Source organism: Bombyx mandarina, chromosome 16 (assembly GCF_030267445.1).
Source record: "Bombyx mandarina strain Sakado chromosome 16, ASM3026744v2".
Classification (NCBI taxonomy): Eukaryota; Metazoa; Arthropoda; class Insecta; order Lepidoptera; family Bombycidae; genus Bombyx; species Bombyx mandarina.
In genome coordinates, this window is record NC_143222.1 from 6,373,272 (window position 1) to 6,388,905 (window position 15,634).

General features: G+C 36.3%; 2 protein-coding genes across 2 annotated transcripts; both read left to right on the forward strand.

Annotated features, from left to right (window-relative positions):
- Positions 1-1,551: 1,551 nt before the first annotated feature.
- LOC149501289 (apyrase-like) lies at positions 1,552-5,655 on the forward strand. The gene is made up of 4 exons (XM_089733938.1): positions 1,552-2,247; positions 2,617-2,839; positions 3,306-3,497; positions 5,521-5,655. Exons 1-4 carry the CDS (start codon positions 2,132-2,134, stop codon positions 5,653-5,655), a joined length of 666 nt encoding a protein of 221 aa, XP_089590064.1. The 5' UTR covers positions 1,552-2,131.
- A 1,837-nt stretch (positions 5,656-7,492) lies between these two features.
- On the forward strand, positions 7,493-15,113 carry LOC149501290 (cell cycle control protein 50A-like). Its single transcript, XM_089733939.1, has 4 exons — positions 7,493-7,615; positions 9,017-9,152; positions 10,067-10,232; positions 12,133-15,113. The coding sequence occupies exons 1-4, from the start codon at positions 7,493-7,495 to the stop codon at positions 12,176-12,178; spliced, it is 471 nt and encodes a 156-aa protein (XP_089590065.1). The 3' UTR covers positions 12,179-15,113.
- Positions 15,114-15,634: the final 521 nt, after the last annotated feature.

The window sequence follows — 15,634 nt, forward strand, 5'->3', positions numbered from 1 at the left end:
GTTTTACCAACATTCACTTTATTGAAATAAAACAAATATTAATTGACTCCATCCGGTAGAACAGACAGGCAATATGTAAAGGTCGATAGTAATCGATGATAATTCAAATGTATTGCTTGTTTTATCGATTTTATCTTTGTCCTTGCCGCTGAGATTAATTTGCTTGAACCATTAGAAATATTATATCAAAAAAAAATCGCCACGAACTCCAAACGTAACAGCCATAATTTATTTTGATAACGTTGATAATGTATCTGGGAAATGGCTGCCATAAACTATAATCTGTTGGATAAAAAATAGAGATGCTTAAAATAATTAATTTTAATAAACCAACGAATTTATTGTAGTAAATTATTATTTTTATTAATCTCTATAGTTAAGGTCCACTGTTGTGACATATAATTAAAGACCTCACAACACTTAGTATAAGATGCACATATCAACAGCTACTTATGAATATCCAAAATAAAGATTACGCTTAGCTTAATATATTTGTGAACATGGTATGGATAACCATATTTATTTGACCATAACCATAGGGTTATGGTCAAATAAATGCACAAGTGTGCTTAGTGCGAGTTTTTTAACTTTCTCGATAGCGTAAAAGTTTGTTCATATTTGTATGAAATGGGATCGTTTGCCTACGTTTGCCGTTAGGGGCGCTGTTCCAACTGCATACAAATCTGGGTTAACTTTTACGCTATCGAGAACGTTAAAAAAGTCGCACTAAGCACAAAGGATATAAAAACAATATGTCTGACTTATTCATCAGAAGATGCCCATTAACTGTTCGTAGTAATAGGAGTCTCACAATTTCTCACTACCTCCTAATTTCTGTTATGAGTTTTTTATATGATTGAGGGATCACTGGTAACCCAGAGGTCTTTCCAGTTTCACCAGGACAGGTGGCCGAGCAAGGGCCCTGCTAAGAGGGGTGGAATTTGCTAACAGCTACCCGAGCGCATCCAAAGGAGTCCTAACAACTCAAGAGTAGCTGCTTCGCGAATTAATCTACTACCAGATCGGAATCACGACCCGTTGAGAAGATTCAGTGAGAAACTCAACGGGTTGACATTTAGGTTAGATTGCACGTCGAACTCTTTGTAGAGTTTGACTACCACGGTTACCGGGGTCCCTAATCCTGCTCCTAGTGTTAGAGCTGAAGGCGACTAATGCAAGGGTTAGTGGATCTGGTGGATCCGTAAGGATGTGATGTTTTGAATGCTGATGCTAGGCCCTATTATGAGCTTGCACCAGTCACGTGATGCCTATGGACTCTTCTAATTGGGTCGTGAGCTCGTCCACCCTAATGCAATAAAAGAATACCACAGCCTTGCTCTTTACTGTTTCGGAGCAATTATGCGTTTTGGTCTGAAGGCGAGGATAATTGTTACTCTATGCAACTGATGTCTCAAAGTCAGCAGCGTCGCGAACAGTGTGCTATAAGCGATGTTCGCTAAACATTTAGTGGGCGATCGTCTGTCGATCTAAGCTAAAAATTCGAAAAATCACTTTTCAAGCGTTTTCATGACACATAGTCACATCAAAGTACCGTTCCGACGCTGACTTCAGGTATTTTCTGATGGATTCGAGGACTAAGTCGTTAATGGGGTCGACGTTCCTCACAAACTACGGCGCTTCATCGCATACCTACGCATGCAATGGGTCGTATGCAAGTTTTGTAAACAAGGGACATTTTAGGCAGATTGGCATAGGTGCATCTAGGATGACTCCCAGATACTTGCCTTCCTATCTCAGGACTGACCAAAGGTCGAGGGTGACTGAGTGCGTATAAAACGGACAAAGCCCATAGTAGTATGGCATCACGAGCGAAACTAAAGTCGGGTTGGCATTTAGACGTTGAGTCATTGAGACGGTCGTTCGACCCACCCAACAAAAGATGTAATTCAGGGACCAAATTGGGTCGCACGTAAACAGTTTGAAGTAAAACTTTAGGAATACTACAAATTTCACCTGCTATAATTCTACCTTTATATTTTCATGTTATAATACTTTATCAGTAGGTAATTTATGTTGTCACAATCGTAAGTTATTAAATCCTGTAATATTTTAAATCTATATTTATTCATGTGTTGGTCGTCCCCGTAGAAACAAAAGGGCCGGTAAAGTAATGCAGAAAATGTGGAAACTAGTTTTGTATCTTGTAGTGCTCGGCACAGTTTTGGGACAATCTGACAATGGGCTTTTCGAATTAAACATCATTCACTATAACGATTTCCACGCACAGTGAGTATTTATTTTGCTTAATATGTAATACGAATCATACAATAGCTTTTTGTTTTTACTTCTGTATCAATCCACTTTTTTACTGAAGATAAATAATAAAATCGACGTAAGTAAGATTATCTTTAAAAGAAAAATTGTCATATTTAGGCTATATGCTTTCGGGCTTAAAGGGCAAACAGCTTTTTATACCCTACGTCTCGTGAGTGAGAACACGTGTCTCCGAAAACCAGCCCGTAGTTGTAAGATCGTGATGGTAACTAGAGGGTAACTATACGCTCTGCCTCAAAACCAAAACTATACTTAAGACCCTCAAAAGATTTTTTACAGATCGAATTAAATTTAAAAATATCTCTTTTAAATGTTCTTAAGCTTCGACGAGATTAGTCCACGAGGAACGATCTGTAATCCCACCGAAGACCCATGCATCGGTGGTTTTGCTAGGCTGTATACAGCCATTATGGAGATTTTCGAAGCCGAACCAGATTCGCTACTTCTTAACGGAGGGGACACGTTCCAAGGAACAATCTGGTACAACTTCTTGAGATGGAATGTCACTCAACATTTTATGAACATGCTGCCACATGATGCACACGTGAGTTTCAGCATTCGAAGTTAATATTTGATCCAAGAGATAATTAATTGTCATTAAAATTTTATCTTGATAAAACTCACTATCTTGTTGATGAAAATCCTAATAAATATTTAGTAATTGTTGGAGTAATCACTCTTAGCTATCTGGCGTTTTTGTTAAAGGATTAAAATGAGTATATCCACCTATCCATCTCTTCATTTTGTTGCTCTTATACCACTTCAGTGGACTTGGTATGTCTTCACGTTGATTTGTCTTGAGCTCTTGTTGATTGCTCTTGAGGCAGCGAAATATGGATAAGAATCGATGTGATGGAAATAAAGTAAGGACCCCATTAACCAAAAAATTCTACGAACGCATGATACAAGTATTTAGTAATTCAATGTGTCTATTGCATTGTAAGATCTTCCGACTCGAATAGATTGCTTGCTTTAGGGCCCCATGACTTCTTGTTGAATTATAATTACAGGTACTCGGAAACCACGAGTTCGATCATGGAGTGGAAGGTCTATTGCCGTATTTGGAACGTTTAAATTCCCCAATGCTAGGTGCTAATGTTAATACAACTTTTGAACCATCTTTGACGCCATACGTGAAAAATCACGTAATTGTAGAACGAAATGGTAGGAAGATTGGTATCATAGGTGTTTTGTTGCGAGTGGTACGTTCTTTTTTATTACTATATAGCATTCATTAATTTATTTATACGAGAAGTAACGTACAGTTGACTTACAGTTGGAACAGCGCTCCTAGTGGCAAAAATAAAGGCGCTGTTCCAACCCCATACAAATTTGAGTTAACTTTTACGGGATCGAGAAGTTAAAAAACTCGTACTAAACGCACTGGATTTTACGATAAACAGCAGTTTGCCTTTGTATCTCTAGCATTGCCGACGCCCATTGATGGTAAGCATCTACTATCAAGGGCAGACCCAAGCTAGCCGCCGCTTACAGCTTATGATTTTTCCGCACTCGTGGTTTGATATATACCTAGTCAGGTCATAAGTATTGTCACACAGTAAAAACTTTTCTTTTAGAATGCTGGCCACAAAAAAGTTTATTGAATTCGAATTTCGAATTGTTCATGAAAATAAAAATGTATGCTTTTAGGATTTTACTCATTTTTAAATATGGAGTGGACGCTTAAAGAAGACCGTGTTGCAGTTATTGCGTTGCATCGTTGCGGTTACGCGACAATTCAAATTTTTAACATACTGAAAATTTTAATATAACCAAAAGATTCATTTATCTTACCCTCAAACGATACAATGAAGATTCTAGTGTAGATGACAGGTCAAGAAGTGGTCGCCCTCGGTCTGTTAGGACTCCAGCAGTGATAAAAGCTGTGAAGGCGCGAATTCAAAGAAATCCCAAACGTAAGCAGAAACTGTTGGCCCTTCAGATGGGTTAAGCAGAACCACGGTGAAAAGGGTGTTAAATGAAGACTTAGGGCTTCGGGCATATCGAAGAAAAACAGGACATCGTTTGAATGCTCGTCTAATGGACCTGAGACTGAAGAGATGCCGCGCTTTGTTGAAGCGGTACGCGGGAAAAAAATATCGGGAAATTCTTTTTTCGGATGACAAAATTTTTACCGTAGAAGAGAGCTACAACAAACAAAATGATAAAGTGTACGCACACAGTAGTGAAGAAGCGAGCAACCGTATTCCGCGTGTCCAACGAGGTCATTTTCCATCCTCGCTCATGGTATGGTTGGGAGTTTCTTATTGGGGCTTAACAGAGGTACATTTTTGTGAGAAAGGTGTAAAAACGAATGCAGTTGTGTATCAAAATACAGTCCTCATGAACCTTGTGGAACCTGTTTCTCATACCATGTTCAATAACAGGCACTGGGTATTCCAACAAGATTCGGCGCCAGCTCATAGAGCGAAGACACACAAGACTGGCTGGCGGCGCTTGAAATCGACTTCATCCGGCACAAAGACTGGCCCTCCTCCAGTCCAGATTTGAATCCGTTAGATTACAAGATATGGCAACACTTGGAGGAAAAGCGTGCTCAAAGCCTCATCCGAATTTGGAGTCACTCAAGACATCCTTGATTAAGGCAGCCGCCGATATTGACATGGACCTCGTTCGTGCTGCGATAGACGACTGGCCGCGCAGATTGAAGGCCTGTATTAAAATCACGGAGGTCATTTTGAATAAACTTTAGTGTCATAAGAATCTATGTTTTGTTAAGTTCATTTTGGTATATGAATGGTTACATAATGAATAAACTTGTTTCAATTATTTTACATTAAACATGTGACAGAATTTATGACCTGACTAGGTATACCTAATTTGAACTGCTTTTCCAATGTTTCAAACACTTTACAGTTTACGTGTCCACGAAATCTGTGAAGAAACGTCAAAAATAATATAATGACAATTATAAGCGCGAGATTAAGCCGTTGGAGTGGTTTTTGATATATAGCTACGGCTCTCGGGAATTGAAGAAAATACTATATTATTCAAATAAATTACGATTTTAACCTCAAATCTCAAAGCAAATGTTCAAAATTTGGCCTGCCAGCATACATATTCTAGTACATATATTTCATAAAATGTGCATATTCACAGTAAATACTCGAATTAATTTATTAATGTTTTAATGAAGAATATACAAAACTTCCCCGCTATATTTAACCTCTTTGATTAAGCTGTTCTAGAAAAAAACAACATCAGTTTTCAGCGCCAATTGGTCAAGTCATTATGGAAGATGAACTTCAGGCTGTAAATCGAGAAGCGGCTATACTAACCGAAGCCGGAGTTGATATTATCATTGTACTCTCTCATATTGGATACACCAGTGATTTGTAAGTAGAAAGTAAAAATCTAGTAATCAGTGACCTGAATACTGTGTCTTTGAATCAGGGTTTGAGTTTCTGGCGGCTCTTGTTAAGTTTATATTTTATTCCTGCTAATCGTTGTTCACCTAAGGGCTTCTAACTATACGCTGATTGGTAGGTGAACTCACGGGGTTCAATCTGAGATGACTAGTTAACAATGATCCCAGGGATAGGTCTTCCGGCGAATCTTCCACCGGATCGGAATCGCGAACCACTTAGAAGACCCGACAAAAAAACTCAGTGTGTTATATCTATGGGTTTACTAGTACTATTTATTGTTTTTAATTTTATTAACCTTTTATAAATTTTAAATGAATTTCAGTGATTTTTGTTCAATTCGTGTGAGTTCACTCATGTTACTTTTAATCGTGGGAAATTTGTTTGGGTTTTTGGTTTACCTATATTTAATATGTATGTTATTCACTGGTGGTAGGACCTCTTGTGAGTCGCACGGTAGGTACCACCGTCCTGCTATTTCTGCCGTGAAGCAGAAATGCGTTTCGGTTTGAAGGGTGGGTAGCCGTTGTAACTATACTGAGACCTTAGAACTTATATCTCAAGGTGGGTGGCGCATTTACGTTGTAGATGTCTATGGGCTCCAGTAACCACTTAACACAAGGTGGGCTGTGAGCTCGTCCACCTATCTTGGCAATAAAAAAAATATATATTAGAGAATACTACCTCTGACAATGGATTTCAATAGCAGGTACATATAACTTGATTCACATGAAGCGAAGAAGTTACTGGAACCCCTAGATATTAAAATAATGAATGATGGATTTGTGGCAGAAATATAACAAAGTACAGGTATATTTCTAGGTTGACTAATATCCTTAATTAAAAAATAATAAATCATTGTCAATTTCAACCCTTTAGTATTTGAATTGAATAACTTTAAAGATGAACCATGTAACAACAGTGGCAGTGGTTTGTCTAGAATCGTTTATTTTTCATGAAAATCATGTCTGAACTAAAGCTTCAAGGTGTGTCGGGTACTTTGCCACTGTAATAAAATTATTAGGTCAAGGCTGTTATTACCTCACGCCTTTGCGGCTAAATATCACTTGGTTGACTTTTCGTTTTGTATAGAACTGAATATGTTTTATGGGATGCTATTGATTCGTTGCCACTATGTAGCAAAGGTCCGATTTCACGTGGCTACCAATTTTTTTTAATGGCCCTTGTTATGACGAGCATACCGGCCATCTGATGGTGAGTGGTTACCGTCGCCCATGGACTTCAGCAATGCCAGGAGCAGAGCCAAGCCGCTGCCTACCGCTAAAATGCCACGTTTGATGGTACTTCCCTCTGAGCACGGAAGAAGTTTGAATAATCGATAATCTCTATCTCACGGATCGATCGGAACCTTTTGTTTATGAAGGGATTATTTCCTCAGTATGTTGAACGAAAAATATTATGAGGATTTGTCAGCTCTTTCTTACACAACCTACCACCATATTAATGTTCGCCTGAGTCTGAAAATAACTAGCGAGCGATGCGCAGCGATGCGAGCGAAGCGATCAATATGCAGTAAAATAAGTAAAATTAAAGGCCAACTTATCGTACATACGTAATGACCTGCATATTTATGCACGAGATATCAATATGACAAATTCGAGGGTCCATAATATTATATTATTTTTCTGAAAACTGTTAAAATCGCGACATCCCTAATTGCTTCAAACTTTCGCGGCTACTATCTACATTATAAACAGTGTAATATCGGGAACCCATTAAATGTAAAAATTGTTGTAAGAACCCGTTCAACAACAGTATCTATAATCTTGATATTATTTTATTCCTATTAAATGAATAAACTTTTTGATTATATTATTTTTATTACAGCATTTGCAAACTTTACAAAGCCAGTGAATTGGCGTGTCAACATTTGGCAGTTAGATCCCGGCAATCCTGATAACAACGGTTTTCAGGTAAGAATTCTTCTTGATATCTTATCTCACTGGGTTGTGTTGGCAATTATTGTATGTTGATTGCTTTAGGGCTAAAGTATCACTTGTATAGCAGGTAGCTATCATAAAAAACAAGATATTTGACGGATGCCTGAATCTCACTGAACGACATTTTCAAGATAAGTTTGCATAGGTATGTATGAGTTCCGAATAACATTCAGGCCGTCGATCTACCAACCATTTTCACGGTTGAAGGTCTTCCCTGCTGTCGTTAACCCCCAAAACTGTTTCTTTTAGGAGTCAGCCCCTAATTGGTCAGGATTGGGGCGACCAAAGAGGTCAAGGGCACGTGAATGTTAATATACTTTAGCGAGCCGCATACCGTTGAAAATGAACCACCACCATGCTATGTTTACGCCACGGCATCTAAATTACTTTTTGTTCATCTTAACACGAGTAAAGTTGTATTCTAAACCAACAAAAGCTGGTAGTGAGCCGCGGTATCACTGACAACAATCATTCGTTCATCGCGAAATTCATAGGTGAATAATAATATAATACTTCTGCCTGGGAATCAAATGGGGAATATAAATTTTTCTTTTATAATAATACTAGCGACCCACTCTCGCTTCGCTTCGGAAACTGTAATTTATTATTGATTTCTCCACTATTTAATGGATGTTATTATACATATAAACCTTCCTCTTCAATCACTCTATCTATTAAAAAAAAACCGCATCAAAATCCTTTGCGTAGTTTTAAAGATTTAAGCATACATAGGGACAGATATAGGGACAGAGAAAGTGACTTTGTTTTATACTATGTAGTGATTAACTAAATAAAACTCAAACATTTGTTTCGCTCGTGTTTCATCTGCAACTCAGTAATAATGAAACATTCACAATAATGTCTAATCCATAAACGTTGCCAGTCCATTTGTGGTATTTTTTATTGCTTAGATGGGTGGACGAGCTCACAGCTCACCTGGTGTTAAGTGGTCACTGGAGCCCAAAGACATCTACAACGTAAATGCGCCACCCATCTTCAGACATGAGTTCTAAGGTCTCAGTATAGTTATAACGACTGCCCTGTCCTTCAAACCGAAACGCATTACTGCTTCACGGCAGAAATAGGCAGGGTGGTGGTACCTACCCGTGCGGACTCATAAGACGTCCTACCACCAGTAATTACGCAAATTATAATTTTGCGGGTTTGATTTTTACTACACGATGTTATTATACCTTCACCGCGGAAGTCAATTGTGAACATTTGTTAAGTACGTATTTCATTGGAAAAACTGGTACCTGTCTGCTTGCGGGATTCGAACACTGATGCATCGCTACATACGAATGCACCGGACGTCTTATCCTTTAGGCCACGACCACTTCATATTAATACTATATATTAATTTTGATCTAATAGAATGAAGACTTGATCGTGTGGATGCGCACAGCCGCCCTGCCGACATTCCGCAAGTTGTATCGGCGCGTGGACCACAGCCAGGTAGGGTTCGGTGGTGGACTCGTCAAAGGCCCGTATATTCTCAAAGTCGACTACAGTAAGTAATCTAGTTCACTTTATTCTAGAAATTGCTTCTATGCTATAATATTAAAGTAACGAAATTTATTTGGACACTAGCGACCCGCCCTCGCTTCGCTTCGGAAACATTAAAACACACATAAAATAAAAAAATAAAAAAATAAAATTTTTTTTTTAAAAAAAGTAGCCTATGTTCATCAGGGACAATGTCTGCTTCTAATGGAAAAAGAATTTTTCAAATCGGTCCAGTAGTTTCGGAGCCTATTCGAAACAAACAAACAAACAAATCTTTCCTCTTTATAATATTAGTATAGACTAATTGCTTGTTAATTAAACCAATCCATGTTTTAAAATGGTATTTTTTATTAAATTTTTTTACTGCCCTTTTTATGACGATCATACGGCCCACCTGATGGTGAGTGGTTACCGTCGCCCATGGACTTCAGTAATGCCAGGGGCAGAGCCAAGCCGCTGCCTACCGCATCGGCTTATTGTTCGGAATTTAACATAAAACAATTTATATTGTGTAAATCGGTGATGGAGCTCACGGCTCACTTGGTTAAATTAAGCGGTTATTATTCACTGTAGATTCATAATTGCAATTTACAAACTAAAATAAAATAGTAGCTTCGTATCATAATGATCAGCGTCGCTGTCGTCGAACATTCTTGTCTTTTGGTACACACCAAAAACGTAATTGATGAATTGTAATTTTTCAGTTTCGATTTTAAGCCTTAAAGCGCATATCTTAAAGTTTAAAGTAGCGCTTGATTTATAATAAAAGAGTCGAAAATTTTAAATTTAACATTTAATTTTAAAATTTTAATTTTATAAACTGTTAGAATAAATGTTTATAAATCGTCATTTTCTTAAAATTTCTAGTTAAGCCATTTCAGTTCTAAAGGTGCAATATAATATGTATATTTGTCATAGATTACCCAGTAGTTGACTTCCATGGGACGAAATCATTTATAATTTCGACCACATCGTTGCTGGGGGGAAAGAATCCGTTCTTAGGAGTGGCTTATGTTGTCGTCGGTACCCTGTGCCTCTTACTGGGTATAGTGCTACTCGTCATACACGTCAGATGTTCCAAGAGGTAAGTTTCATTTTTTTTTGTCTATGACCATGAGGGCCTTGAGAGAGTATATCAGCGTTACCCTAGCGTGTATGTGAGCTGTCAGGGCGGCTCAAACTGGGTGTTTCGCTAACACTGGCTCTAGCAAGAGCAGTGCTTCGCAGAATCTACCACCGGATCGGAAATGCGACCCACTGAGAAGATCCGGCGAGAAACTCAGTGGGCTGTGTCTGTGGGTTAATTCAATGATCGATTCCAAAGTATATTAAAAAGTGAAACGGAAATTTTCAATCGAGTCAACAATCGATTCCGAAAAATCGATTAAGATAAAAATTAAAAAGTGTATGTAAACTAGTTTGACAGAAACAAAATGTCATCGAGCATCATTACGATATTTGAACAATCGAGAAAATCATATATTATTATGTCGGATTTTCTCTATCACGCATTGCTAGTTATTTGCCTAAAAGATAAGCGGTAGAAGTTTCAATCATTTTTTCAAAACCGCAACTCGTGTCTTATTTGCGGCAGAAACATGTGGAATGATTTTACCTAATCGGGTTTACTAGTTTGATTACTACACGATGCGATTCCTTCAACGTATAAATTGTTAATAAGTACCGCAGGAGTTGAACATGGGCATTGCCGCATCACTATACGGATATACGGGGCGTCTTATCGACTTAAACATTAGGCCATGAACACTTCATTGCTAGATTCATGATAGCTTATCATCTAGAAACTACTTCAAATCGTAGTGGCCTAAACGATAAGATGTCCGGTGCATTCGTATTGAGCGATGCATCGGTGTTCGAATCCCAGACCAATTTCCAATTCCAGGATTCCAATTTTTTCAATGAAATACGTACTCAACAAATGTTCACGATTGACTTCCACGGTGAAGGAATAACCTCGGTACTTTTCGGTAGGCAGCGGCTTGGCTCTGGCCCTGGCATTGCTGAAGTCCATGGGCAACGGTAACTACTCACCATCAGGTGGGCCGTATGCACGTCTGCCTACAAAGGCAATAAAAAAAAACTCGTGTAATAAAAATCAGACCCGCAAAATTATAATTAGCGTAATTACTGGTGGTAGGACCACCCTGCCCGTTTCGGCCGTGAAGCAGTAATGCGTATCGGTTTGAAGGGTGGGGTAGCAGTTGTAACTATACTTGAGACCTTAGAACTTATAATATCTCAAGGTGGGTGGCGCATTTACGTTGTAAATGTCTATGGGCTCCAGTAACCACTTAACACCAGGTGGGCTAATAAGCAATATCTAAGCAATAAAAAAAATACAGATTCCCAGTTTTTGTTACATTGAATTTGATCTTCTAAAATACTTTTAAATCATTATTTCAATAAAGCAGACGGATTCGTCTAAGCTAATGTAATATCGGATTTAAAAGAAAATTGGTTTCATTTAGATATCCAACACCCCAAACGTACTACATACGCGAACCGAATACACAAGTCCTGTGAGTTTATGAAATTAACAAAAATCTATGTACAAAATGTAGATACTGCCGTATCGTTTGATTGGCAGCGGCGGAATCAAACGCTTTTATCAATATCGCTAGGCTTGCTTAGTTGTAATTTGAAGAATTTCGACGAAGATCTTTAATTAAATTTGTTTGTCAACAAGTATTGTATACTGTACAAAACGAAAAAAAATATTTAGAGTTACCTACGTAGACAGATTCAATGTTAATGTTAGCTATATAGTAATATTTGTAATCATTACAGAACACAAAACTATTTAGTCCGATAAATAATTAATATTATTGAATTTTCCTTTATTGTTGTTTGTTGATTATCATTTTACGCTATTTCTGGTATGTTGGAGTGTAAGATAACATCTAGTTTGCATCTATATATGTATGAATATAATAGAAATTCATTTTTATTAATATCTCTTACAGCACAACTGAAATGATCAACGTGAACCCGCGCACGCCCTACTCTTGAACGGTGACGTCATTGTTCATCACTAATAGAACAATATCAACGATTTGTAGATTTTGACAAAGAAAATGTGATTTAATTTATATATTTAACAAACACTTCTAGTAATTACGTTCTGGAAAGAATCATTTGTATTAAAAATTATTGCTTTCACAAGTATTATTGATTTTTGTGTATTGAAAAAGAAAAAAACGGTTCTTAAAGCGAATGTTTAAGGAAATCAATATAAAAGTCGAAGTACATAAATACACTAGAAACTATAGGTAGCTTTGTATGTCAGTGCACTAAGTGAATTATTTCATCGTTGTGTTAGAATACTTTAGAAACAGCAAAAGTTATATTTTAAACAACGTTGATTTTGTGTTGGGCTTTTGTGCTTTTTCGTAACACTTTTAATCTATTTTTAAATATAAAAATGTATTAATCAATATGCGGAACCAATTAAAACTACTATTACTGTATAACCTCGCGTGATTTATTAATTGTTTTATTAAACACGACGTGTTCGTTTGAGAACACGAAAATTGTTTAATTTTTTTTTTTTGTAAAGTTCTAGAAACTTCGGAAATATTATAATTGTAATAGGCAACGCGATATTAATCCGTAAAAGCAGTTTTAATTATGTCAACGACACGCGAAAATCGAACTTAATATTATTTTTGTTAGAACTGTTTTTGAAGTAACAAAAACGGTGGAATGTATTGTTTGTTGGATCAAACTCTACATTCAATGTGGATGATAAAGAGACTTACATTCAGAGATCAAGATAATTCCGATATACACGACCTAAACGCCTCATTGGTGTAATTATAAAAAAAAAACTCTTGTTCGCTGTTAAGTATGACTTTCAACTACTTCTTGAAAATAAAGAATCTTCTACTAAAAATTCTGAATACCGCTACATCGGCATTTAAATTGTATTTAACTCACTAATCTTGTTAACATTTCGTGTAAGCTACAAGAGGATAGCGGGAATAATATATAGATATTAAATATGCTGTATTAAAATTTTATTAATAAAATTGCTGTATTCGATTATTGACTAATATTAATTATTTGATCTACTCTTAGAGAGGCTATCTATCGATTGCGTAGTGGACAGCTTACTTAAGGCTGTTGTTTATATCATCTATGGAAGGAGTGCCGTCTCAGTATATTAAAATGTAATAAAAGGGAACCAATTAAGGTGGCGCCATAGGAGCAAATGGTTTTTTTTTTAAATTACCGCCATAAGTTACCACCAATTTGGCTATGTTCCGATGTGCATTGCGAACACCGTAAGCAGGACCTTGAACCTGCCATACTTTAATACAAATATTTTTTCTGTATGGAAACTAGCGACATCTTGTAGCGGATGCCTCTAAACTTATATGTTGTCGAAGTTAAGGTATTTAATTATAGTATAATTACACACAGAAAATAAATAATTAATAAATCATACAAGTCTTTATTTGTTATAGACAAATTTATTACATTTTAACAATTTATAGTTTCTGAAAATTTACAAAATCCTTCATTAAAAATAAAATATAGGATAGGTAATATGTTACTGCCTTCTGCAGGAGCAATGAGAAACTAATCGAAGCGAAGCCATCTAGTAGCCGACGCCCGTTAACATTTTTGTTGAGTGCTTGCTTATCTATAACTAATTTATGTGTATTATCTATGTGCTGAATTGCAGTGAAGGCTATGTTCCGATATACACTGCGAGCACTGTTTAATGCTTGTACTCGAGAAATTCGTTCCGTTTTCAACTGACAGTATACTGTCGCAGTATCCTAGGTAAATCTATGATGTCATAAATCGTCGCCATTTTTCTAGTCTTAACTTTAACAACGTATAAGCTTAGGGGCATCCGTTACAAGATGTCGCTAATTTCCATACAAAAAAATATTTGTCTTAAAGTATCGTTTCGGGGCTCTGATCTAGCACACTTCACTCTCTTTAAAACTGTTATATTCATACAATTTCCATTTTCTACACTAGCGCTATTTCGGTGAGTCTTCGAACAATAATGTTCTTTTAACAGATGGACATTTTTTCAACTGGTCCCCTATACAAGATGGTGCTCCTTAGCTCTACCCTCAATATGTATTTCTAACGTTTACTCTATACTCTGTATTTTATTTAGAAAAAATAATGTTTTAATAGAACGTTAACATAGTTAACCATTTCATTGTTTGTTATAATAATAGAAATATTGTATTATTTATTAAAAAATTACAGTTGCTATTTTCTTTGTGTATACAAACCAGCAGATTTTTTGGAGAAAAAAAAAAGACAACAGATTGCTATACCTGCCTGTGTGATTTAGAAAAGTTACACCATAAATATAATTTAAACACCTGATCTCACTGTAGCGTATTATAAAATTAGGATTTTTTAAGAACTTCTAAAACAAGCGGTTGATTTGTACTGTTTGTGCACCTCATACACCCACACTTATAGTTTTTTTCTTTATTTATTTTTATATACTTAGTATTTACAAACAATATATTTTCGAATGTGTCAAGCAATAACATTATTGTCTAGAATTAACCAACCGACTTTAGAAAGATCTATCACTTCTAATGTCCCCATCAATATTTTGACCGTTCTAAACTTTGGTAATTGTCAAAACACTTGAAGGGGACAATCGTACGATACGCTCTCGCAGTCCCATACTAAAATTGTCGAAGAAAATAAGCACTCTTAAAGAGTCCTTATCCTTATATGAAGTACGAAAATTGTTGGCATTAAAATGAACGCTAAACGAAATAAACTGTAGCATTGTACTCGTTGACTCGAACTTGAAAGTGCCTTGATAATTTTGTCACGTTTTCGTCACGTTTCGTTACGTCTTAGGAGCTAAGGCAATATCCTTCATATATGTATAGCCGAACAATTACGAAATACAGTAACAATTGAAACTGTAAACACAAAATGTTAGAATCCAAAATAATAAGAGTTTTTATTTAGTTTTAGGAGCTTCTTTAATGTTATAACTTGGTCATGATTGTAATTAACCTTTACAGTAACAAATAGAAGAAATAAATATTTAAAAAAAAAAGGTGTAGTTTTAATCAGCTTCCCAAAGGTATAAAAGTAAGGGCCGCGTTCTCGTGTGCTATCCAAATCAATAAAAAAGTTATAAACTTGATTTTGTTGTTTAAATCGTTGTTTTACCAACATTCACTTTATTGAAATAAAACAAATATTAATTGACTCCATCCGGTAGAACAGACAGGCAATATGTAAAGGTCGATAGTAATCGATGATAATTCAAATGTATTGCTTGTTTTATCGATTTTATCTTTGTCCTTGCCGCTGAGATTAATTTGCTTGAACCATTAGAAATATTATATCAAAAAAAAATCGCCACGAACTCCAAACGTAACAGCCATAATTTATTTTGATAACGTTGATAATGTATCTGGGAAATGGCTGCCATAAACTATAATCTGTTGGATAAAAAATAGA

Coding starts and splice junctions, on each gene's coding strand:
- LOC149501290 (XM_089733939.1), top strand. CDS start 7,493: ATGAATAAACTTTTTGATTATATTATTTTTATTACAGCATTTGCAAAC. Junction 7,616..9,016: donor CTGATAACAACGGTTTTCAG/GTAAGAATTCTT, acceptor TTGATCTAATAG/AATGAAGACTTGATCGTGTG. Junction 9,153..10,066: donor TATTCTCAAAGTCGACTACA/GTAAGTAATCTA, acceptor TATTTGTCATAG/ATTACCCAGTAGTTGACTTC.
- LOC149501289 (XM_089733938.1), top strand. CDS start 2,132: ATGCAGAAAATGTGGAAACTAGTTTTGTATCTTGTAGTGCTCGGCACA. Junction 2,248..2,616: donor TATAACGATTTCCACGCACA/GTGAGTATTTAT, acceptor AATGTTCTTAAG/CTTCGACGAGATTAGTCCAC. Junction 2,840..3,305: donor TGCTGCCACATGATGCACAC/GTGAGTTTCAGC, acceptor TTATAATTACAG/GTACTCGGAAACCACGAGTT.